Here is a 25,577-nt window from a genome sequence, read left to right on the forward strand (position 1 = left end):
TTACAGCAATATTGGCGTGCTTTCCATTTCAGCAAGAGGGCATGTTCCTATCACTGCCACTTCACCGTGACCTCCCGTTGAGAAGGTTAAGCACTTCTCTCTCCACTAAATCTTGCAGAGTACACAAACAGTACAGAAATCTTAAGTGAGCTACATAACACTAAATTTGCAGCAGTAATTGCGATGCATGCATGAAGAGTCAAAGTGGGTGGTTAGGGAATATTCCTCAATCAAAAGATATGTTAGCTTCAGTTTCTCTGCTTAATATAGCTCCCAGTGCTACTTTTGTAGGGTAATCCATCCACACCAGCCAGATCCAAAGAGGGTGTCTGCAGACAGAGACCGTAACAAATAGGCTCCAGAGAACTGATCCCAGAAGACCTCCTGCTACATGCAGCATTATCATCATTTATCTAAACATCAGCCTCTCAGAGGCCATGCTCTAATGTTCTTAGTGATAAAACAGCAAGATGCCATTTAGCTGCTATGCATGAAATAATTGGTCTGACCTACATGAGGATTTTCCAAGCCAAACAGATAACAACTATATGATATTAATGGCTTAATGGGTGATGTAAACTCTGAGGCACATCACAAGTTAGCAACTAAAATAAACTATGGATTTTGCCTGTATATTAACATTGATTCAAGAGAGTCACCAATTCTGACCTGTACTGCCTTGGCATGGGTCACTAGTATAGGTAGAACAAGCTGTACCTTAAAAAAATAGCTACAAGAAACTCCTGTATTGTTTATTTTTCCTATGTTCAACTAACATCTCCTTCAGTTGCCTGAGTATTAGGCAAGTAGAGACCTCTTTGTTTGTAGCTTGAATGCTGTTCAAATGGAAGACATGATTTGTGACCTTCATAATTAATTTACATCTCTTTCTTTTTATTTACCAGGAAGTAAGTACTAAATCACAGAATACCCAGAAGCAGTCCTGTGCTATTGACCTGACAGGATGAATTTATTATTTCCTTGCAATGGGCCAAGTACAAATTCAATGAACAATTGTAACCCAAGTTATTATCTAAAATACAACACTCCTTCTGGGATAAGCCAACACTGAAGGTACTTCAATGAGCTGAGAGTAAATAAACACGGGCCTTTTGGGAAAGAAAATTACAATGAAAAAGTCCGATATCTGAAGTATTCACACTAACCTATGAAAAAGATGAAGTTTGCATCTCATCCCACAACTCATGAGATATCCATTCAGTTTCCAGGTATATCTGAAATAAATGCTTAGCCGCATTAAATAGCTTATATAAGACTTGACAAAAACCTTTCTCATTGGTTTATTCAGCTTATCTGTATAGCTAGATCTACAAAGACTGTTAAGCAGTGTGAGACTGTGAAATAAATTAAGCTGCAAAGATTGAAATTTGACTTGTGGCATTAAAGAAAGAAAAGGTTTCTTTGAACATGTGTCCAAAATGGTCAGGATTGTTACTCTGCATCAAAAGCACACTTTGTTATGTTTATTGATGACAAAAAGAGTAGTATCATATAATTATGCAGAAGCAATGGTCACAGTTGGCCCATCCTGGAGGAGCATCTTGCCTAAATGTTTTCTCACCTTTCACAGTGTTTTTAAGAGTGGCACTTTAGCAGCTGAGTGAACATTCATGGAAGAAAATTGCACTGAGGAGCATTAAATATAGAGACACAAATTTTAGTTCAGGAAATGACATTGATATAGGAGTGTCCAGGGGAACTCTGTTTCCCAAATATGCTGTCTGGGCACAGCAGGACCAGTTGCTCCACAAGGGAGAATGAGCTGGGAGCTGAGGAAGACCTCGGCATGGGCAGTGCCTGCACATATTGGGCACCGTCCCACTGGGTGTGAACACTGTAGGCAGAGCCAGGTGTTGGTAACGGGGTCCATCAACAGCTGCAGATGCAGAGAGGGGATGGAGCAGACCTAGGGTCCCTCCGGTGGCTCCAACTGGGAGCAAAAGGAGGTGGAATTGGAGATACAGCTATAACATGAGTCTGAGGGCCACCTAGGAGACAGCACCAGAGACATGATCCTTTTTGGCTGGTATTGGAGACAGGATGCCACGCTTAGATGAATGGTCATTCATATTTCCTATGATTTTGCCCATCTGTTGAACTTTTTTTACATTTTTATCTAGATGACCTCTGCCTTAGCTTATAGAGGTTTTTTGTTATTTTGTTTTGTTTTCCCTTGGTTTTATGTTCTATTATTTATTTTCATATCATCTTACTCTTTACCCATTTCTTTTTCTTCCAGAGCCTCCTTTCTCCTTTCCTATTTCATTTTATGAGCTGATCTCCTTATGAACACCCAGCCAATACAATCTGTGGAAGAAGCATGATGACTGCTTTCAACACACTATTTATTGACTTGTGTGTTCTACGTTTTCCATCACCCAGCATTTGTCTGTTCAGGGAATACAGGGAAATTTTAGGTTGCTGAGGAGTCTTTCTGGAATTGTAGATATCTTATCAGATAATCTCTTCCATAAATATTTTGCCTTCTCTTTGTAAAGTTAAAATTTAAGTCCTTCTTAAATCAGCTGGAAAGCTATTGCCACTCTTTCCAGTTTTAACGTTTGGGAGCTGATTTCTGCCCTAAATTTGTTCATGGAAGGTATTCATAATTTCTTCTTATGACAAAAATATCTGGTAGCTCAAACAACTCTTAATGTATTTACCCTCCTGATGTTTATAGAGAGCAATTATATCCTCTTTCAGCTTCTGTTTTTTCTAATCAAGCAGGCTTTTCGTTTTTGTCTTATATTGCAGGCTGTCAGTTTTCTTGCATATGTTAATATCTCTTCTTACTATCCTCAATTTCAGTTCACCTAAGCACAAATAATCTGAATTGTAAACAGAATTTGAGAAAAATACTCACCAGGATCTTGTACACTAGCTCTTCAATTTTCTGGAAATGTGTGATACATCCTAAGGCCACATTTTTGTTACAAAACCACTTTGATGACTTAGTCACCCTACAGTTAATAACCCAGGTTCTCCCTTGTAAAGTTGCTTCAATCTGACGCACTCTCACATTATCACAGAAAACAGTGTAAAAACTAAGCATCTAGTTTAAACTAGGTCTGAGGCCTCTGCAAGCTTTTGCGTCACCCTACTGTTTTGAACTCTTTTCTCCTGTCACCTTCTCCCTCATTGACCACAAAAAGAGTTCAGATCATGTTGTCTAGATCTAGGCAAATAACTTGCGGTTGCTAGCCCAGCTGTGGCAGTCTGTGTAGCTGGCTGTGTTAGTGTCCTCTGTGTGTTTGCGTGTGTGTGTGTGTATGTGTGTGTGTGTGCATGTGTGTCTGGGATACACGCTCAGCCTCAGCCTCACTCCTGGTTGAACCTGCAAATGGGAAAGCAGCAGCTGCATCCATCAGCACGGGAAGGAGAGGGATCTACCCAGGGGTGGTGGCCTTTGTGACGTCCCTTAACAGTTTTGTGTTTATTTAGAGCAATGGAAGACTAATGGAAGGCATGTGAGCACACTTTAAATATCTTTAAAGTTCCTGCAAAAACGTATTTCTTACATTACTAAAATGGAGAAAAGGGCGTTCCTAGCTTTTAAATCACTATGCCATCTACTGAAGCAAAAGTCTATAGTATTGATATCTACATCTGATTTAGTGAGCTGGTGCTCCTTGTTGGAAATGGAGATGAATACCTGCTTGAGAGATGTAATTAAACTCATGGTAATACAAGCGACAAAAGTAGGTCAAATGGCTCACACCTGAAATCTACTTATTTCTGTCTCTTATCTTTAAAAAGGACTAACTCCATAGACTTTTAAAGTTAGGTGAGATGAATCCTACTCTGAAATTGTCACAGTGATTAATTTAGTTGCATGGCAGCTTATTAATTTAAGAAAACACAACTCCTGCCTGAGGGATGAGGTACTGAAGCAAAGAAAGGTTCCAGCAGTGTGAGGGTCAGGCCCTGACTTATCCAGGTATCCTTGCCTGGTGGAGATTCACAGAATCACACAGAATCACAGAATCACTGAGATTGGAAAGGACCTCTAGAGACCATGTAGTTTAACCTGCCTGCTCAAGCAGGATCACCTAGAGCATGTTGGACAGGACTCAATAAGTCTGGCAACAGAACTCCTTTCTGTTATGCTTCGGGTCCAGTGCCTTAAGTGCAGATGCTGTCCTCAAGCTGCTGAGATGAAGATGATAGGAAATATGTCAAAGCATCAGTCTTCTTTTGAGAAGTCTGCTTAAAGACTTCAGAAAGCCTTGTCGGATTACTCTTATTTTCTCAGTATGTCAAGCGCCATTATTTAGAAAGACACTTATCAAAAAATTCTCTGTGAATGGCAATGAGAAATTTGGGTGTATGTTTTGGCAAATGAAACATGTCCCATGTTTTGCCTCAAAGAAAGGCGTCAGACTCACTTATTCCATTGCCTCTAATGGGCTTTGGAAGAGGCTTTTTAAGGAAGATTACTCTTAGCCTGTCCCAAACAGGCCCATACAAACAACAGAAAAAGGTATCTTAACTAAGGACTGCTTTAATTTCTCCAAGTGCATACAGGCAAACTGATTTCTCTAACAGGCTTTTGGTAAGTTCGGGGGGCTGTGTTTTGGGTAAGCTGTCATCTAGGAACAGGGTTAGCTGATAGAACAGTCTGCTAGGTAACACCATCTGTGCACGCAGAGAATGCGCTCAGTTTAGGTGCCTGAGGAATACGAAAGGGTAAAAGGTTCAGCTTCCTCTTGTGAGTGTGCAAAGTGGTAAACAAAACACATCAGACTGCAACAATAGTTCTTCAGACCATCACCAAGCAGCAGAATTCCAGGAAAGCCTGCCAGATAACCACTGCTCTGGAACAATAGTGCCTGCTTTGGAAAAAAATAACAGGGAGGAGACTCAAAATCTGATTTTGATCTGCACTAGGCTTGCAAGTAAAATGTACCAGATTTGCTAAACTTCCAGACATGTGGTGTATCCCTCATTTCCTGCCATTGTCTCAGGTACCTGGATTCTGCCCTGAATCAGGATGAAGCATGCAGTACCTTACTGTCCTGGAAGAGCTGGAGCCAATGGAAACTAGCTGCTCCTAGATCTTCATCTTCCTGAAACTTAGCAAATATTAACTGACTAGCTCTGCTATACACTGCTGCCACAAACAGATAATAGACTTTTATATTTCCTTGAAAATATTTATGTTTACAGTCTTACATCCATTAGACTCTCATTGCCTTATTAGTCAACGGGGTGAAAGTAGAACTCAAACTTGAGTTAATCCACATGTAGAGGAGATGTCTATATTCCTACACCAATCAAGCATCCTGCCATTCCTTCCCAGTGGGATACATAGCTCATAATAATTAAAGAATTCCTTTGATAATATTGGTTTCCAATACTAAACAAAAAAAGAATGTCTCATGACGGATATGTTTTCTGTGATAAACTTTTTTACATTCGGGCTTTAGCCAGAATGGAAATGGTAGAAGGTGAGAAGTCTTCATACCTCTGAGCTGACAAAAACATTCCAATAAAATATCTATACTATTCACAGTGTGCTTGAACGTTCTGACTATGCTTTTGTCTAAGCCTCTTATGGGCTTCACCTGGGCTGTCCGTTGAGCTTTGATCATCTGTAACATCCTAACATGGTTCACTAGGACAGATGGCAGGCATGAAATATTAAGCCAGCGGCTGGCAAACCTCCATCCTTGTACAAGCTGCATATTAAAATTATCATATGACAAAGAGCTGCAAGATGTGCGGTGCATGCCTTGGAAAACAGAAAGGAGAGAGAGTTTCTCCAAAAGGACTAAAGGATGAGACTGGGCTCAGCTCATAGCTAAGGTGACCCGGTGGGTAGCTCAAAAGTCCAAGGGTAGCCTCTACATATTAAAAGACATTACAAGGTAATGGGCTCCTGCCTCTGTTGGCTCACCAGCAACTCTGCTGAGCAGGTAATACTGTGAAACAATGTCATAGTTTGTGATCCATGTCAGCCTGAAGTAATGTGTACAAAATCAAGTATCAGCGAAAAAAATGTGCAGGAGACTTGCCTATAAGTCACAAACTGGAGATGAATCCGGCAAAGCACATCTAGAAGTCATGATTAAACTGAATGGTTAAACTGCCTAGTTTTATACATTTCCAGAATATTGAATGTTCATGCTAAAGCTCAATTCTCTTTCAGATAGATTCCTTTTAATCAAACACAGTTTTGCATTACTAATGCATTACCTTCCATACAATAGGGGAAAAGAATCCACCACCAACAGCAACCTGCTCTCCTAAAACAAAACCAGTGATGTCACTTGCAGTAACCGACACTTTGAGATTATGAGCCGTTTTCTGACATGTGATATAGTGAAATCTGCACAAAAGAACACTCCTAAAACCAGAGCATTGTCTTAGGACTCTACTGCAAAAAAGGGGAGACATTTTTTCCATTTTCTGATGCTTTGCAGGATGAGGGAGAAAAGTCTCTTCCATCGTGTCAGTTGACTTCACCAGGGCTGCACAGTAACGGGCACACAAGAGTTGAATCCTTCTTTGCTGTGAAATTATAGGTTTCATGTAATCTCAAAACTTTGGAAGCAGCAGTGCTTAGACATTTTACCCCTGATTTTCAATCCTACACAAAAATCACAAAGATTTCACTTCAACTCTTAAACTATTTTTTGACCATCCACAATTCACGTAGTGGAAAACTGGTGTTGTCAGAGGTGCCTGTTTGAAGAATATTATCTATCAATAAATAAAATAACTTGATTTAACATATACCCACTTTATTACCTTTACTTACTTTTAGGCTTCTGGTGTACATATACATATATATATATACATATATATATACACACATGGAGAAAGGAGAGTTATTCCCTAACCTGTTTCTAATAAGGTCAATGTAGGCCCGAGTTTGGATAGAGCAACAGGATTATCAGCAGCCTAGGTGGGATGCTTACATGTAGATGAGGGATTATTCAAGCAGAGGAGGTATAAACTTGCATACAATGAAATACCATTAAAGAGCAAGTGGAGTCCTTATTCTTTCCAGACAAGTGAATCGGATCTCTGACATTTATTTGTATGGATATAGAAGTGGGTTCCAAGTTCAGGAATTTTTTATAAACAATAAGGACTTTTTAAAACAAGAACAATTTTAAGTGCTGAGATTAGATTGACAGGAAAAATTCAGTTTTCTTTTACTAAGAAAAGGAGGGAATAGATTTATCTGAGAGTTAGTAAAAAATTACTATTCTATACTCTCTATTGGAAATGTAATTTATGTTGCACTGTGAAGCACTAACCAAGGATTCATGTTGTTTTCTGTGAATAATTGCAGCTAGTTACAATGTTCAGCATGTGCCTTGTGAAACCCACACTGCTAGGACTGGTCTGCAGCACGACTTGAACTGTGGAGATGTTATTAGAGTGAGAACCCTTGGTAACTCCCCACTGAACAGAGAAATAAGCACCTCTGCAGCAAGGTGCACTTTAGGTGTCTGCTTAGAATGAAATAAATGAGCTGAGAAAAGTCACTTTCTGTTGGCCATAAAAGGAATCTACGTAACTATCTCAGATATAGGCAAGGACATAGCAGGCATCTAAAGCTAGATAAGATGAATTTTACTGGCTCACGAGGCTTTGAGCATCTCCCTTGGTACAGAATTGCTGTAGCTCTGGAGGAAAGCAGCTAACAGAGAAAGGATGGGGAGTCTGGAGAGCTGACCTTGTTCTCATCTTTGCCTTTCATCTGCTGTGTGGTTCTAAAAAACAACCTAACAGTTTATTTTTGGTATCAGTTCAGTAAGAATGATCTCAGATGTAATGAGGGATTAAATTTATATAAAGTGGTAGGACAGGCAGCCCCTCTGAGATGTAAACATGTTTAAAAATTGTAAAATGATGTAGTGTCTAATGGGTTAATGCAGCATATTAAATTTAGGCATAGATTCCACGTCTATTTTAATATTTCGGAGCCTGTCATAACACACATGTACAAATTTATTGCAGACTGAAAATTAATGTTTTTGCTTCTCATAACATTGGTGATATTTTTTGCAAATATGAAGTGTAGCTTAAGCTGGTTCTGAATTATGCAATCATAAGCAAATTTCTCATCCTACCATATAGCTTGACAGAAATATCATGTGCTTAATTAAAATGACTGATGTGAAAAATGTCACAAATTACTTCTCTTGTAGATGCCACTAAAATTTTAAAAGCACTGTTCGAAGAAGATAGGCTGACTGTTTAAGGATATCCTAAAATAAAAATAAAATATTGTGTTATAGACAGCAAATAAAACAAAAAACTTGTGTTTGGCTAAAAATTTGTCAACAAAACAAATGAAAACTTTAATTCCTCCTTTACTTCTATCACTACATATTGGTGTATGGGAGAAGGAGAATGCAGAGTAGACGCATTAATGATGCAAAACTGAAAGAGAAAAATGTTATTTACTTTGAAATGATCATTTCAGTTGCTATGGAAAAAATAACATTCTGATGATAACAAGCGTCACAGAGAAGCGTTTTCCCTTACACATGTTGAGCATTGGTTTGCTCACCAGTAAATGCAATGAAGAGTTAATGTGGGCGATTTCACTGATGTGTGTGAAAGTGTTTCCATTCCAACTTAACTTTTCCCAAGAACTGCATTTCAGCAAGACTTGCTTTTGCTGCTGGAGTCAGAAGACCTTTGTTAGCCCCAGCGAACAGCCCCATTGCTGCGTGGCCGAGACCGCAAACCAGATGCCTGAGTCCAGCGACCAGGCTGGGAACTTGCGAGCGTTGCCGATGGGACAGCGTGGGAGGGAGCGGCGTTTCTTCACTTATATCTCCTCACGCCCAGCGTCCTTTTGGCTTGTGGTTTAACTGAGATATAATTATACTGGAGGTGTGGCCACACAATGTGATATTATAATTAACAGGTATTTAAGGGCTCTTTCTCAGCATTCTCTAATTAACCTTCCTAGCCCCTGGATATGTCAGTTTATCTCTGCGTTGCAGTCTGTGAGCCCGAAGCAGAGAGGTTAAATGTCTTCCTCACAGCCCAGAGTGGAGACAGTAGCTGTCAAGTGGCTTCTTAATAAGAAAGTCCCATCTCCTGTTTTTCATGGTTTAACTGTGTCCCTTTCATGTAGAGGAATCCAGTTTTTGACAGCATGGTGTAGAAGAGCTGGTAGCAGGCCCAGGAGCAAGCCCCATCTTGCAGTCCTGGCTCTGATGACCCTTTGCTGCACAGCCCAGTTCAAGTATCTTCCTACAGCTCTGTTTCTTGTGGGTTGATTAGATGCTGTGATAACACAAATTCCTAATGGCATGTCAAGTGTGCATGCTTGCGTGTGTGAACCCTACTGCCAGTCAAACTCGAAGGTATCCAAGGCTGAAAAAGAGAGACTTGAGAGGAGGGCCCAGGCCAAGGTGGAGATCTGGGCTTCTTTGTACCACAGGATAAGGGTTTCAGAGGAAATAGTAATAAATGAGTCCTCTGAGGCTATACAGACAATTTGGGAAATGGTATATCTGAGGGAAATATGTACATACAGGATCAGATATGAATATATGAAAGAACTGTTTTCAAAGCTGCCTTATGATACCTACAAATGGATGCACTGTTGTAGGCATGTAAATATTTTGTCTCCATTTAGTTTTTGGAGCAAGTTCTTATCTCCTCAGCTCTGAAGTCTGTCTGCACAATCCCTAAGAATCTTTATATGCATTCAGAGATTACAACTGGTTTATTGACATTCCTGTCAAATGACTGACCTTGCAACACTAAAATCCAATTTTATTGGTAGGACCAAAGAAATGTCACTGCTCTGATATATGTGGAGGGTAATTCCACATGGAGTGGTACTCACCAGTACAAGCTTGGGGCTGGGCAGCTGAAAAGCAGCTCTGCAGAGAAGGACCTGGGAGTGCTGGTGGATGACATGTTGACTATAAGCCAGCAATGTGCCCTTGTGGCCAGGAAGGCCAATGGTCTCCTGGGGTGCAATGGGAAGAGTGTTGCTAACAGGTGGAGGGAGGTGATCCTGCCCCTCTCCTCAGCCCTGGGGAGGCCTTATCTCGAGTACTGTGTCCACTTCTGGGCTCCCCAGGACAAGAGGGACATGGAGCTACTGGAGAGAGTCCAGCGTAGGGCTACAAAGATGATCCGAGGGCTGGAGCACCTGCCCTGTGAGGAACGGCTGTGAGAGCTGGGCCTCTTCAGCCTGGGGAAGAGCAGACTGAGGGGGGATCTGATCAATGTGTACAAGTGCCTGAAGGGAGGGTGTCAAGGGGACAGGGACAAACTCTTTTCATTTGTCCCATGTGACAGGACAAGAGGCAATGGGCAGAAATTGAAGCACAGGAAGTTCTGGCTGACCGTGAGGGGGAATTTCTTCCCTGGGAGAGTGACGGAGCCCTGGCACAGGTTGCCCAGAGAGGTTGTGGAGTCTCCTTCTGTGGAGATCTTTAAGAGCTGCCTGGATGCAGCCCTGTCTAACATGGTCTAGGTGACCCTTCTGAGAAGGGAGGTTGGACTAGATGATCTCCAGAGGTCCCTTCCAACCTTACTGATTCTATGATTCTACTCGTGGTGGTACTTGTTTCACCTAAGTTTGCATCTCTAAAAGTTAGTCATCTAGTCTAAATTAATCATCTCATGTGGAAAGAGACAGGCATCTGTCTCTGATGGGATATATTATAGCCCAGTGACTTTAGACAACCCTTGTATGGCATGATGGCATGAATCACTCTCTGGAGTTGTCAAGCCTTGTATTTAACTAAAGTGAACTAAAATCTTGATTTTAGTTGCTTAGTATACTGTCTTTGTAAATGCGGTACATTAAGAATTTAAGTGAGAGAAGTTTTATGGGAAAATTTTTCTGTTTATCAGACAAATAGAGAAAAACAGGGAAGCTTTTAGGCCAATTACAGTCAGTAGGATTTTGATGTTGAAAGTGAGTATTTTTTTCCATTTCGCTTAGCCTAGAGTAAATGCCTGATTCTTACATGTCTAAAATAGATGACATGAATACTGCACATAGCATATCAGAATATCAGAAGCCATAAGAATAGGATATGTAACTTCATAAAATTTGTTTAAAACTCAGTGTTTAAAGTCCTTGTCACCCAAGTCAGCTGCTTAAGAGTTCTTACATCATTCTCTACAGATAAAACTTAGCCTTGTACCATAGTTGTTGCTCTTATCATCTCTCAGCATATGTTCTTCTTGTGAGTATATCTTGAACCAGAAGAAAAATGTAAAGAAATTTTTGGTCTTACTAATTTCTCCGTGATATTACACCTAAAAAGTAGCACAATTCTGCAGATATAATTTCTGCACATATCAAAAAGTGCATTTTAGAGCCATAATGGAAACATCACTGAGGGCATTAGTATGAAAAGTAAGTTCATGAAAATAGGTTCAGAGAAGGGACAAAAGTATTTTAGGACATGTGAGCTCTCCGTGGATGCAATGTTGCTTTTACCTCCCCTGCCAAGGGCAACTCGCATTCAGAAGTGTCTCTGCCTTTCCAGCAAGGTGAACAACTGAAGGTAAGGCAGCAGCCCAAACCCTCCTTATAGTCCATGAGGAGAGATAGGATCTTCCAGAGAGCATTAGAGCTCACCTGCTATTTCTGCTGTTCCACATCAATGTGAAACCACTGTCTGTTGAAATTAGCTATGAAATCAAGAAGCAAAGTGTCTGTATGTCCCCGAGCAGGGGCCCAGCAGGACTTATGGTGCTCCAGGGTGCACTTCCTGACGCAGAAGATACCTTCTGGCTCCTCCTGCTGTCATAGCTGGATAACTAAAGTGCGAAAGACTTGATATTTGGGGAAGGAGCTCTCTCAGAAATCTCTGATAATAGAGTAATTCCTTTTTAAATATTCATTGGACCAGAGAGAGAGGGAGAAAAAGAAAGTGTGTGCAAGGAGGAATTTAAATTATCTTCCTGGTTTTAAGCATAAATTAAATATTGGAAAATATCCCAGGAATTTCCTGAGAGTTTTGGCTAAGTTCCTGAGTCTCCTGTAATAGATTTGGCATATGAAAAATTAGTATTTTTCTGAAGAAAATATATCTTGCTTACGAAATTCTCACCCAGTTTTTGTTTTATAGCACTTTCTATAAATACTGCTGTGTCTGGGGAAACCATGAATAGTGGGATGTAGTCATGATGCACAGAGTTTTTCAGACAGATAGTAAATGAAGACTACCTTAGCTAGCCAGTGATATCTTGGAAACTATAAATTGTCTAAATAGGAGAGGAATTCGGCCAGAAGAGACAACGTGAAACAATGAGGGGAAGGAAATCACTACACAAACTGTTTTTATATGAATGATTATTTGTCTACTATTAGCTAAGAAATTCTATCTAGCCAAGTATTAAAGTCAGATCAGGACAGGACTAGAACTTCAGTTTCTAGTAAAAGGAGAAGCCCCTCATGTGGGTAGCAAAACCAAAAACTAGTGCAACTGAATGTCTGGATATGGTTCACCCTCTGGTGTTTATAATCAGAATTACAGCCATGTGGATAAACATTTTTGCTCGTCTAAAATTGCAAGTTAAGGTGATAAATGAGTGCCCTGTGTGGGAAATTTACACTACTGAAGATGAGGACTAAATCATGCTGTTTGCATCAGGCTGATGCTGTTTGAATGACTTTGTACAAGTGGTCAAGGGTTAAGTTCAGAGCAGGAAAATAAATCTGAAAATGGATGAAGGCAAAGCAATTTGTTTTGCTGTCTAGAAAACTACAGATGCAACCCAAGAGTTGCTTTGAACAGCACCCATCGCAGGGTTCCAGCAAGAACTAAAAGAGATAGTCTTCTTTTAAAATGCATGTGACCCCTATGTTTAATACATATGTTTTGCAAGTGTGGATGCTCAGAAATGATATCATGATGAGATAAAAGTAATAAGCCTCTGCCATTTTCAATACTTTTATCAGCATAATAATATTGCTAGTATCTAAATAGACCTGCTTATGACAGCTGTGCTGATTGAATAGGTCAGAGAAAGGATGTTTCTCCAAGTAACAAATGCACTGGGAGGTGATAAATCCAAGCCCTCAGTGCTGGGTCAATGCAAACACTCATTCCTTTGAAGTTATGCTACGCATTGCCAAGGGCCTGAAAAGGCATGTAATGAAAAATCTTACTGAAGTAAATACATCCTTAGAATCAATACAAGACCTAAAACAACGCTATGATCAAGTGGAACAGATCCTGCTAAATTTCCCTGTAGGTCGGAGCTGACTGTCTGCTTGCAAATGCAGATGGGAAAAGGCAGAGCTAAGGACCTGAGCTAAACTTAATCCTTTCGAGCAGGTCCTAGAGCTGTCCAAAGACAGGACCTGGTGGTAGGAAGTTTCCTGGTGAGATCTGGAGAAAAGAAGGTCATTTGATGGGGATTTTGGGGAACTGGCTTCTGTTGCTAAACATTTTCTTCATAGCAGTGTTTTATTCTACATGCTGCAATATTAATTCCAAGCAAGTGGGATAGTTGTCCACAAAGGGCATATAAAGGGATATTTGTGCCTCTTTCTTTTTATGAACACTTCGAAAATGATCTGCATCTGCTTCCTATTTCTTGACTGTTAGTGTCATGAAAAAATAATCAATAATCACCAGAATATATAGGTGCATCAGAAGCTCTGTGATTAAGCCTGAGGTAAAAAGTGGCAGGCTCAGTGCAGCCCTCTTATTTTGGCTGTAAAAAGAATCCATCACCTGTCTTCACCTTTCTTTTCCAGACTCATCCCCACTTGCATAATGTATGAAAGAACCTTGGAGTACTTATAAGGAATTTTCCAAATGAAGGAATCAAATTATAAAGAAGTTCAATGAAAAGCTCCATTTGGGAAGTGATGACAAACCAAGTGTTTATTTAGCAGGCTAGTATTCCATTAATAACAAAAGAAAAGGCAGCAGAAGAGAGTTTTAAGTGGAATTTAACATATATTACAAAAATTGTTTTAAAAAAGTAGTTCTCATTAATAAGAAGTGAATCAGTGAAAGTTACATTGCAAGAAAAAGGGGAAAAAGTAATTCATTAGTAGCTTAAAGATGCTTTTTATTAAGCCTAAAATGACATCAGAGGTTACTCAAGTTACTAGACTAATTTAGGACTGGAATAATAGTGTAATTTCATAAAAATGTTACCTACAACTCAGTCTGAGAGGATAAACTGGGAGCAAATACATTTCGTGGTTAGTTTTATTCTTTCCAAATAAGTGAGTCTCAAAGCCGCTGTAATGACATCCACTTGGACATTATTTGATTTGAGTGGTGCATTTGCAGGTAGCAGGACACTTAATTCTCACCATATCGTTTTGACAGCCGAACAACTTTTCCATATTTTCACAGTTTTGGATTAAATCTTGATGCTTGCAAGGATTGGCTAAAATAAACACATAGAAACAAAATTGTGAAATAGTAATTAAGAACCTAGTCCTGGTCTGACACGTGTGTGTTTTCCAAAATTTATTTTCTCATTCATTTTCAAGTCTATATAGTCTTATTTGTACCTTTTCTTCTGCTCTGGTGTTAAGATTACTTGAATATTAATTTAGTGTGGAAGAAAATAAACTAGACTGTAAGTAAATTAAAGATTTGCAAACAGCAGTCATCCCTGCTATAAATCCATTGAAACTGGAAATGCACACTGAATGATGTAAGATGGATATGATAACAACAGTACTGAAAAGCATTTTAATTTATTTAAAAATACTTGGCATTCTCTATTTGGGGGTCTTGACACATTTGCAAATCTTTCAGGAATTAAATAAAGCAATAAAACCCAGAAAGGCAAGAAGAAATGGGAAATGGGAATACAGTCAGAAAGCTGGTGTCTTGCACCTCCTGTATATTACCATACTTTGGCCTGCTCTACATGGAAGTCTGCAAAACCCAAGGGCCTGAGCATGTCACTAGGTACGGACAGATATATGGACCCTGTCAACTTGTACGTGCCCCTGGATGAGCAGTATAGTATTTTGTCTTGAACTTTCCAGAAGAGGGCAGTACGATACCAATTATACGGTTTTGCACTCCTTGCTAGACAACGGCACAATTTATCCATTATATTCATTATAGTGGGATTTTTAATTGCTGCTATTATTGGGGAGAGAAATAGGAGAAAAAGTTGCATGATGACCTGCTTTGAGACTAGCAATAGATAAAGAAATAGTAAAAACTACGCAGGAACAAAGTTATTATCTGGAATGTCAGAGCATTTGCCGTGAGGAGGAACAAGGATTCACTTACTGCAAAGCCCACGGTCACAGTGGCCTGGACAGTCACCACATTTTGGTCCTTTATTGTAAGGTGTAGCTATTTTTCTTAGATCATTTCCTCTGAAAGTCCAAAGAAAGAAAACATGAAACAAGATCAAAGAGCAGCTCTGAGCCTCTAACAGAAGCTTCGATTCTTTTCTACCGTGAAAGAATTCCACCAGTTTTTAAATGAGGCAAGTTTTCATGTCTTCCTTTGAGTTATTCAGTGACTACAAGAGTCTAAATTTCAAATGGGAAGGCTGATAAGATTTGCGGAGAAAAGTAATTTACAGTTTGTACAGCACTAGCAGTTAAAAAAAAAGAATTTTTTTTCTGCTTCCAAACTTCTACTTTTCTAATGGCCTCTAAATGTACTGAGAATTATAAGGAAATAATATCAGCAGACCCCTTCTGACAGGCAGAGCTTACAGATGTGCTCTTTACTCTTGTAAATACTCATTTGCTGTTTTCCTTCACTTTGCTTCTAACTTTCCTGTTTGTGATCAAAGTTACAGAACGACCTGGGATCCACGTCCTAACACATCTGGGGCCTTATTCATATGCTGAGACACCCTAATTTCTGTTTCAATATGAAATAAAAATAAACATCAATATTTTGACCGCATGTTAATTCACAACTGTTTCTACCTACTTCCCGCACTCACAGTTCACATCAGTGTTTTCAGAATTATCCACAGTTAAAATAAACTTTAAGCATTTAATCCTACCCATGAGCAATGGACCGCAGAATTTTTTGAAAACATACCCAGAATTGTCTTATCTTAAATGAGTACAAGGACAGTACGTACGCAGGGCAGTAATGGCAAACATAAAAGTAGTTGAGCCGGCTGTTAGGACAGTAGGCAACTGCACATCCGACCTGGTAGCTGTTATACCAGATTAGCTGTAGAATCGAAAATAAATACATTAAGTGAGAGGCATGGAGCTGTAGAATCGAAAATAAATACATTAATTGAGAGGCATGGTTTTGTACTCTCTGAATTTTTGTCAATGAGCTCCCAAATTGCAGAACTGGAAGGTGGTTTTTGCTTTGTTCTGTGTGGGTTTTTTAGGTATTAGATATACAATTTAGCAGTCAGGAAGAATAAGTAGGAAAATGAGTTAGCCATGTCCTCCAATTTGCAAATGTTTCAGATACATTTTCTAGGAGGACAGCAAAAGTTTATATTTGAATATTTTCATCATAGATATTTTGCTCTGAATTTTCCTAATCAAATATTTTAATCCCCTGCATATAAAATGCATACATATTTCAGTGTTTTCCTCTTATTTTAAGATTAAAGATATTTCAATTATTTTTTTCTGCTGAATCATGTTTGTCTTCTGAACATTTGTGCAGGGTCTCTAAAGCAGATGCAAAAAGATTTTAATTTATCAGATGGTTTTGGGTATGATATGAATGATAGATAGATAACAGTTTGATGACAGTGATATTCTTTTTCTGCTAATAAAATTCTCCCAGCTCATTGTACTCATGTAATTCTAATGTATTGTTGCTATTTGTTTCAGTTCTCCATACCTGAGTATAGCTGTGGATATTGGCATTTTTCTTGATTGATCCAACTCCATACTTGAAATTAGACATCTGATTAGCCCATACTTTAATTGCTTCAGGCCATGTGCTGGGGTAAGATGACTGCAATATATTCTCACCACAGACGACACCTGAAGGTAGAAGTAAGTCAGTTTTATTATCTAGGAAAGAAGTAAGATCTAGAGTGGTAGGTATGACACTGTTGCATCCTAAAAATGGTCTATGATGCCAGTCTGTTTGCCCCATGGTTTTGAGAAGAGGATGGTGAACTTGACCCTATGAAAGCTGCAGGGTTCCTCTGACTTCAGTGAATTTTAGGCCCCAAATATGCATTTAAGTACAAAATGTTACACAAGAATAGCTATACTTAGACCAAAGGGTTGTCCATCTATAGTACTGCCTTATCTCCAGCAGGACCGAAAGCAGATATTTAATGAAGGCTATAAGAACAGGGCAAATATATAACTTCTCTCTCTCCCAGGCTTCCACAATTTATCTTTCAGGGTCATTCTACGCCAAGGATGACATTTTTGTATTTAATAATCCTCAAAAGATACCACATCTGATTTAAAGTTATCCTTATTTCTCTAGTTCACAGGCACAAGGGTCATCTGTGGATCATCATTAACCCATCAGCTTAGACTTCAAGTTCTTCATGTACCCTTAACAACTCTCTCCTCTCTGGGACTCATCTTCATTTGACACTTATTTGCCCATTTCTTAGCGTTGATGGCAGCTTTCTCATTCCATACCTGAAAGATACAAAAGATAAAGTATCCCAATCACAGTGCAGTCCGTGAGGGAGAAGGAAAAAAATGGGGAGTGATCTGGGGACTGTGTGCTGAACGCTCCTGTGGTGCTCAGCAGAAAGCAAAGGAGTCATGCCAGTTTACGCCGCTGGGGCATGAGCATCACATTTTTTTCAGTATGCAATTCAGTAACCTACTGCAGCTGATGCTCTTGTTCCACTCTTGTTTTATATACTTTCCTTGGTCCAGGGCATTTATTTCTCTCTCCTTTTTTTTTTTTTTTTTTTTGAGGAAAAACTGCTTGTTTCGCAGACTAAAGAGTGGTATCTATAACCCAAGAAACATTGCTATATTTTATATCTTATCCTCAGTTTAAAAGCTTTTCCTGAAAAGGGATGCAGATACTTTCTGTTTCAAAAAGTAATCATAATGCAAGAACATGTGATTTTCTCTTTGGGCTGTGCTAACGTAGATTTGATGGTAATAAATGGCCTATGGGTGGGAGAAACATGTGTTTCATAGTTCTGCTATACAAATAAACCTAGGCTGAGGTTTTTCCTGTCGACACAGTACTCTCTCATATGCATGGGCTGCTTGAGCTCTTTTTTGAAGTTTTAAACAAGAAACAAGCGGTCTAATTCCCATTTACAACTTCTTCCACCACACCATAGAATGAATCTCCTCATGGACCTTTCCCAAGCTGCTTGAGTTTTGCTAACTGTGGGAACTAAGACATGGTGGTTAAGAGAGAGATTCTGAGTAGCAGCTGGGACCTGCTCTGAGACCATTGCAGCGATTTTGCGAATGAAAGCGTTTTGCGAATGAGAGCTGTGCAAGACTAAGCATGAAGTCTGCAGAATAGTAGGGATAAAATTCTGTTTTCTTCACCTCTTAATCCCAGAGCACTTTTTTCTGCTCTCTGTTCGCTGTGTTTAGAAAGCTACAATCTCTGCTAGGGATCTGGAAAACAGCTTGGCCACAATGCGTAGCTTACCATCTTCAGCATGTTGCTGGCTGTGGGAATGACGGATCTCCGTATTTCATTGTGTTGATCAACAATCTGCTGTTCGTTTTGAGCCTCAGAACGAGCAAAAAAAGCAAACTCCTTTTCTCTAGGCTGAAATGGAAAATAATAACAAGAGTGGTTCCACTTCCCAAAGGTTTAATGAATAAAATTAATTGATAGCTTCTTGTCAAAGTACAGCTCCTGGGAAATTCGTGACTTTCTTTTACTGGTTTTTCAATTCTTATAATTGCTGACATTTTTCTCGCTTGATTCATATGAACTGCACTTTTCAGAGGGAGATATGAGCCTAAGTGGAATCCACAGATTGCAGTACGCTCTACCTGATGTCTCCCCATCAAACATGGAGCTTAGCTCTGTATCCAGATCTCATAATTGGCCTTAACGTTTTGCATGCTCCTGTTCCCTACAAGCTTCCAAAGTATTTTAAGCTGGATCAGGATTTAGGGCTGTTTCCAGACCATTTTCTGAGGTATGTAAGGTCCAGAAGGCAACGAATGATTTAGATTGTCCACTGTCAGTGATGTCAGACCATGGAGCTTTGCTGAGAAAAACAGTTCAATGCTTACATTAGATTTTTCAGGCTAATACATCCCTCAGAATGGGGTTCTAGGTCTAAGCTATGCATCTTCACTCCCTTTGTTATTACTGGAAAAGGTAGAGGTGGTTCAATCCATGAAATTCCTTCTTAGAACTGAAGGAACTATCATCTAGAAGTACCTCTTTCTCCTTCCAATGATTGTAGAGGGAGCTTGTCTGAGATCTAAACAACTAGTTTTTTGATGATGAAGTCAGTGAGATGAATTCCGTCGTTGTTGTGATGGTGTCTATTCTAGGCATTAGTTCGTCTTATTTAATTTTAGATATCTACATCATAGACGTAGATAATCATCTCAGTTTGCCTTTATGGTCAAGAAAAAAGGCATAAAATGAGAGATACCAAATTCTGTGATTTCCAAGTTATATAAAATGAATCAAATTCATTACCAAGCAGATCCTGACAAATAGCTCATATCCAAATGTCTACATAGTATTTATCCACATCTTATGAGCTTAATCCTCTCTGAGGAGTGATGAAGAGTAGTTGCCTAATACTTAGATACATAATTTTAGAGTAGCTTTGGTTCATATTTAGGGGAAAACTTCTATTCAAAATGGCTATTTTCAAATGAAGAGGAGAATATGACAGATAGAGAAAATACTTCAATACAAAATCTTAGAAAAATGTGGAAAGGACAATTGAAAAATAATTTTAACTCTGAATTTTAAAGCTTTAAAGATTACTAGATGGATAAAGCAAAACCACATGAGAAATCTATACTACAGGCTCAGATATGACTTTTTTTTGCATGTGGATGATGCTCTTACCTGTCCACAAGATTGATGCAGCAAAGTAGCCAGGAAAATGACTGCAGTTAGTGGACCCATTTCTGAAGAGAAAACAAAACAAAATACAAAGTACATTAGTTGCATAAAGTTTTTCTGGTTCTGTGGTATGTGAACAGGTTACAAAACTGTTGCAAAGTGAAGTCTATTACACAGAAGAACATTTTATTTGATGCCTAATGCAGTTGCATGTGCTTTGCAGTATCTGCAGAGTTAACTGGACAGAACCGGTGTGAACTGGAGGATCAGAAGATTTTTCTTTGAAACCTGGCTATATAAAGAACAAATGAAGGTATGATGGTGCGTGGGCACTGCTATCACTTCCAGAAAGAAGACTTTATCCACTATTAAGACAGGGTCTTCAAGCAGCATGAAGTGTGTTCCTTGAGACAGATGGTATGTCCTTAACGTGACTGTATCTGATTTATCAGAGTTTGTTTTGACTGAAGAACAGGTCTGTGAAAGTAAAAATAAATTGTATTCAAACTTTTTAAGAAGAAAAAGGAAAAATTGAAAACACCAAACATTATTGTTATCCAAAATACGTTGAATTTTCAGTATTTCCTTCATCTTTTTTTCCCTTTATGAAAAAAGCCCATTATTTTGTTCAATAAGATCATACCGATGTGCTGCTCAAACAAGCATCAACTGTATTGGGAACTGGTATGCTGGAGTGGAGCACTGTTTGAACAAATGGTCAGTTGTTTTCATTTCTTGCTCCCTATTTACTCATCTAACTAGTTCATAAGCTATCTGGCAAATGGTGCTGATCACCCAGAAGTTACATCTGACATACAGAAACAAATAAAATCTCCAGGGAACAGTAACATTGGTTATTACCTTCTGACTGTTAAAAGGTCTTACAAGAGCAAATATCTCAGTCCACAGTCTGAAACTCACTCGTCCTCATGCAATAATTATTTTCTACATGTCAGAAGAAGGAAAGCAAATGTTTTGTATCTTGGTAGCACTGAAGATATAAAGGAAGTTTTGCCTTTTTTTCTTGGTAAAGAGTAAAGACGTGAAAAAATCCTAAGTGAGAGTAACTTTGAGCTCAGAGAGCTATCTTAAAAACAAATTGAAACAAGGAAAGGAAAATAGAGGTAATAAAAACAATCTTGTATAATAAACCTTAGAGCTGACCCAAGAGCAAAATCCACAGTGTGAGCAGTACAGATTAGTGGTGGAGATCTAGGAAATCCTCCTTGACAGGGAAACTACTGTGATAACACCTGATAAAACGGTAAATACACAGTGAAAATGTAAACAATCCACCAATCTGTCTCTACTAACAGATTAAATGCATTGATGATAGTTAGATTTGTGATTTGATTTTCCTTTCATTTAAATTGAGTTTATATTACCGAAGTCAGTGGGTTTCCTTCTTATTTAATTCTGTGCAAGTGAATCAACTCTCTATATATATTATCAGAAATTGGTGCTAATTATAGGGAAAAAAATGAGAAAGTAGTTTGGGGAACTAAAAAAAATGTTTTTCTCTCAGATAGTATAGAGTGACTCGTATTTATAAATAGTGCAGCAGTACTTTTCAGTATTTTCATTTCACTGAGGAGCATGTTTGTGGTCTCTGGGGACAAGCATGTCCATTTCTCATCCTTTCTGGTGACTAAATTTCTAAGTAAAATTCATTTCCATGCAGAGGGTCTAGAAAAGACTCACTGAACACTGAAAAACATTAAGTTTTCAAACATTTTTCTTTGTGTGTGTGATCTCTTTCGCATTCACGTTCTATGGGTATTCCACACGAGTTTGCAGTAGGAATATGTCACTATGCATGCAATAATATATAATGTCATGGTAAATGGACTGATTAAGGATGCTCTTAAAAGCATTTAACTTTGAGGGGACTCCGAGTGACCTTAGAAATCATGACTATAGATAGAAACATTCATGGTTTCTACAACGAAGAAGAATAAAACCTTTCCATTATCTCACTTAATCAGAGAATGTAAATGCACCATGTAACTTGTATCCAGCCAAAAGTTCTTACTGTTAATATTCACAATAAAGTGTTCATGAATAAATATCAGGCATGAGTCACTATACCAGAAGAAGGCAATCAAGCCCTGTTGGAACAAAAATTCTATATTTTTTTACATGCCCAGTTATGCAGAGCTTCAGCCTACCACTAGGGAAATTAAACCACAGAAGAAAAGAAAGTGTTTTCTTCTCACTTGCATGGTAACTGCCTAGGACTAAGTTGCCTGAGTTCAGTGAAGTCCATATTACCTATGGAATGCTTACAGAACCATCCATCAGAGACCACTTCACCAGAAGTTTTTTCTGTTCTGTCTTGGTGTGATGAGGAGTGAGCAAAAGCTCCACACAGTGCAATAAGCCTGGGGTAGCAATCCTCAATCCTCAAACCAATACACCAACAAAAAGGGCATCATAGCAGTGCCATGCAGACATAAGAGTATGGATCCACGGGCTTCATCATTACATAAAGATGGCACAGTGCCTGGGCCCAGAAATCTCACCTCTGAGGAAGTCAATGTAGCCTACAAAAACACCAAGATGATGCGTTCTGGTGACTACAACGCTGCTGTAGCTAGATAGGCTGCAGCTAAATTGGCCAGATATTCCAATATTATATTCCACTGCATAGTGTAAGTCAAGAAGACACATACTATCACACTGAAGACTTCATGTCATTCAGATGTTCAGTCTTTACTTCGTTTTCCCACACTTACATGAGGAAATCACATCACTGAATGGATTCAGCAACCCTCAAGAGTAAAACTAGGTTTCTCTATTCTTTCTATTGCAGGATAATTTTTAGACTGGTGCGATGTCTTTGGCTGCAGAAGGGTTGTCTGACTCTTCCTCCAGCTACAGAAATTTTCTTTTACAGATAGAAATAAGATCTTTCCAGCACATTCATAAACAAAGCCTGGGACTCCCCAGGTAAGTGCAATACCAGAAATATGGAAGAGTTTTAGCTCCAGATTTAATTAAACTTGGTTCAAAAACTATTGCATAACTATAGTTGTACAGCTGTACAATCGAAACCATTCCTTGGAGTAAATTTATTTGGAAATACTTTCAAAGTCAAAAAATGACTGTTCTCAGATCCATGTAAAGAGCATTCAATTATTAATCAATAATTGAATTCATCTTAGTGTTGTACTTCTAGATAGCTCTGGACATTTCATGCAATTTTGATTTAATGTAGAAATAAAAATCCACTAACCAAAAAGCTAGAAACAAAATTCTATTTGAAAAATACAGTCCAGGTTTTTCTTTTCTTTTTTTTTTTTCATCTCAGTGCTTCACTTCTTGCACAGCCTTGTTTGCTGCCAGCTGCTAGAACTTTCAGTATGTAGTAGGTCTGAAAGTTTACGACAGTGTAATTATTTGTTTTTCAGTTACTTTGAAATACATTTTTTCTTCCGTGATTTTATAGTTTTAACTTTCAATTTGTAGTATAATTTTCACCCCATTTTTTAAGAATACACTATCAACTTACTATATACTAGAAGACGTCATAAATGTTTTGTATAGTATGTATTTGAAAGTGTGGACAAATAGTCAACATCTCTAAAAGGAAAAATTAAGAATTCAGCTATATTAGTGTATTCAACTATTCCAGAGGAATAAATTCAACATAACAATAATTCAAATGACATTAGAAAAACATTTACTGTGATTGACCTTAATCCTATGCAAAATGGATTGATTTATATTCATATTTAAAGAATGAAGTAAGGGAGTCAAATGACTACTTTTTGATCTAAAGAGACACAGGAATTAGACTTCTCTTAAGCCATTTCTCACCTGGAGATAAGACAAGGAGTGTTTTTCTAAGTAGAAGATATCATTTATTTTTAAATTCTACCTGTGGGATTATTATAAACAGACTTTTTAAAAAAATAAATTAAAAAATAAATAAAGTTATCAGGTTTTGTATGACTTAGATATTAATCTTTGTAATAGTACCTAATTAATACTGAACAAATGCCTTTATGGATATAATTTCTAACACCAAAATAAAGTCCTGCATACATTACCTCTCTCCAGTTGGAGTCCTTCTATATCTTGAAAAGAGCAGCAGAAATTAGAGATTGTTCTCACTCTAGGGCTCTATATATATGTATATATGTGCATGCCCTTCTCTCTTTGTCAATATTTGTTGCAAATAGTGACATCAGCCTCGGGGCTGCCCATTTTAGGATAATGACCCTTTCTTAGGAAATAGGTGCCTGAAAGTGAACCAATCCAATTGTGTTATTCTGGCTTTTTTGCATGTCGCCAGGGCAAAGAAAGAGAAGAAAAAGGCCCGTCCTTTCCCAGAGCAAAAAGATATGGCCAATAAACCTGCCATCTGATCAGCAGGCTGCAATACTGGCCACAAGATGAAAGCTTGAGTTTAGGGATGGCTGCTTAGCATTGCCTTTTCTGGCTCTGGCAAAACAAAAGAAATATTTGGAGGGAAAAAGATAAGTCAGTAACTCACATCATAGCCATGCACAGAATCATCTCTCTGCTGGAGAACTTTATTCCTGAACTTCCTTTGCTAAATAAAATTCTTTGCCCTTAGCTTATTGAGGCCAAAAGCCTGCAGCACTGGGCGTTATTTATATACGCAGTAAAAGTTTGCCCCCCAAGATGTTGCTCAGAAATAACGTACTTGCAGAATGGCTACAGATGTGTGTGTGTGTGTTTATTTGTTGGCTTGCCTCTTCCCCTGGTTTGGAGCTTGGTGCATATCTGCATTTTTCTTCAGTGAAGTGTCACTCAGCTCACCTTTCCCTTTTCATAGCATCTTTGCTTTCACTATCACATGTCAGGGAGTATCAAGAAGGCCCCTGCGTCCACCTCTTCCTTTGCTCTGTGCATAGACAACCTGTCTTGCTTCCTTCCATGCTCCAGTTTTCCTCAGGAGAAACTCCATAGGAAGCATCTGGATGTCTCCTCGTTCTTCTCCTCCAGTTCCCTCCTTCACCATTGCCTTTCCTGTGATGTCTGCACACTGAACACCATTTTGGGTGATGACACGTTGAGGTTCCTGTCCAAAATGCAACTCAGTATTGTTCCATTGTTGCCCATTTTCTCCAGAATTTCTGGTTGTTGACATCATTGGGTTATACACCCTATGTAACACAGCTGCTTTTGTGCTTTATTTGTATAGTGTGTCACTCTTTGGAAAGTCAATCCTGATAAGATCTCCCACATCCTTTTGGGTTCTGAGATAAGTGTGAATGTGCTTTTAGTTCTAAAGTACCTGCAATAACTTTGATGACACTAAGGTTTTCAGAACGAGAAAACTTAATATCCTGCCAGCTGTAGTTATTAAGACAGCCTTTTTCTATTCAATGTAAGAGGAGGTAGAGTCTAGCAGTTTCAGATACTCAGCATCTTGGGAGATCGTTCCGGTTTTGCCCTGCTATTATGCAGAAAATATTTATCCAAGCCTGTCTGGAACCTTTAAACAGGAAGAACACATTCCCTCCCTATCCACTGCAGTCAGTAATTTTCATTAATTTGCCATGCTCACCTGAGCTTTATTTGTATTGTTAAAATGAAATAGTTCTACCATAAGTATGTCTTTAGAATTTACCACACCTGTTTAAATGGTCAAATCCATTT

General features: G+C 38.7%; 1 protein-coding gene across 1 annotated transcript; it reads right to left on the reverse strand.

The window, feature by feature from the left end:
* Positions 1 to 14,251: 14,251 nt before the first annotated feature.
* LOC134138934 (serotriflin-like) lies at positions 14,252 to 25,065 on the reverse strand. The gene is made up of 8 exons (XM_062573125.1): positions 24,807 to 25,065; positions 19,950 to 20,011; positions 18,552 to 18,674; positions 17,470 to 17,560; positions 16,794 to 16,939; positions 16,063 to 16,157; positions 15,246 to 15,334; positions 14,252 to 14,379 (listed from the first exon to the last, which is right to left on the reverse strand). Exons 1-8 carry the CDS (start codon positions 25,063 to 25,065, stop codon positions 14,252 to 14,254), a joined length of 993 nt encoding a protein of 330 aa, XP_062429109.1.
* Between the last annotated feature and the right edge of the window lie 512 nt (positions 25,066 to 25,577).

This window comes from Rhea pennata, chromosome 3 (genome assembly GCF_028389875.1).
Source record: "Rhea pennata isolate bPtePen1 chromosome 3, bPtePen1.pri, whole genome shotgun sequence".
Lineage (NCBI taxonomy): Eukaryota > Metazoa > Chordata > Aves > Rheiformes > Rheidae > Rhea > Rhea pennata.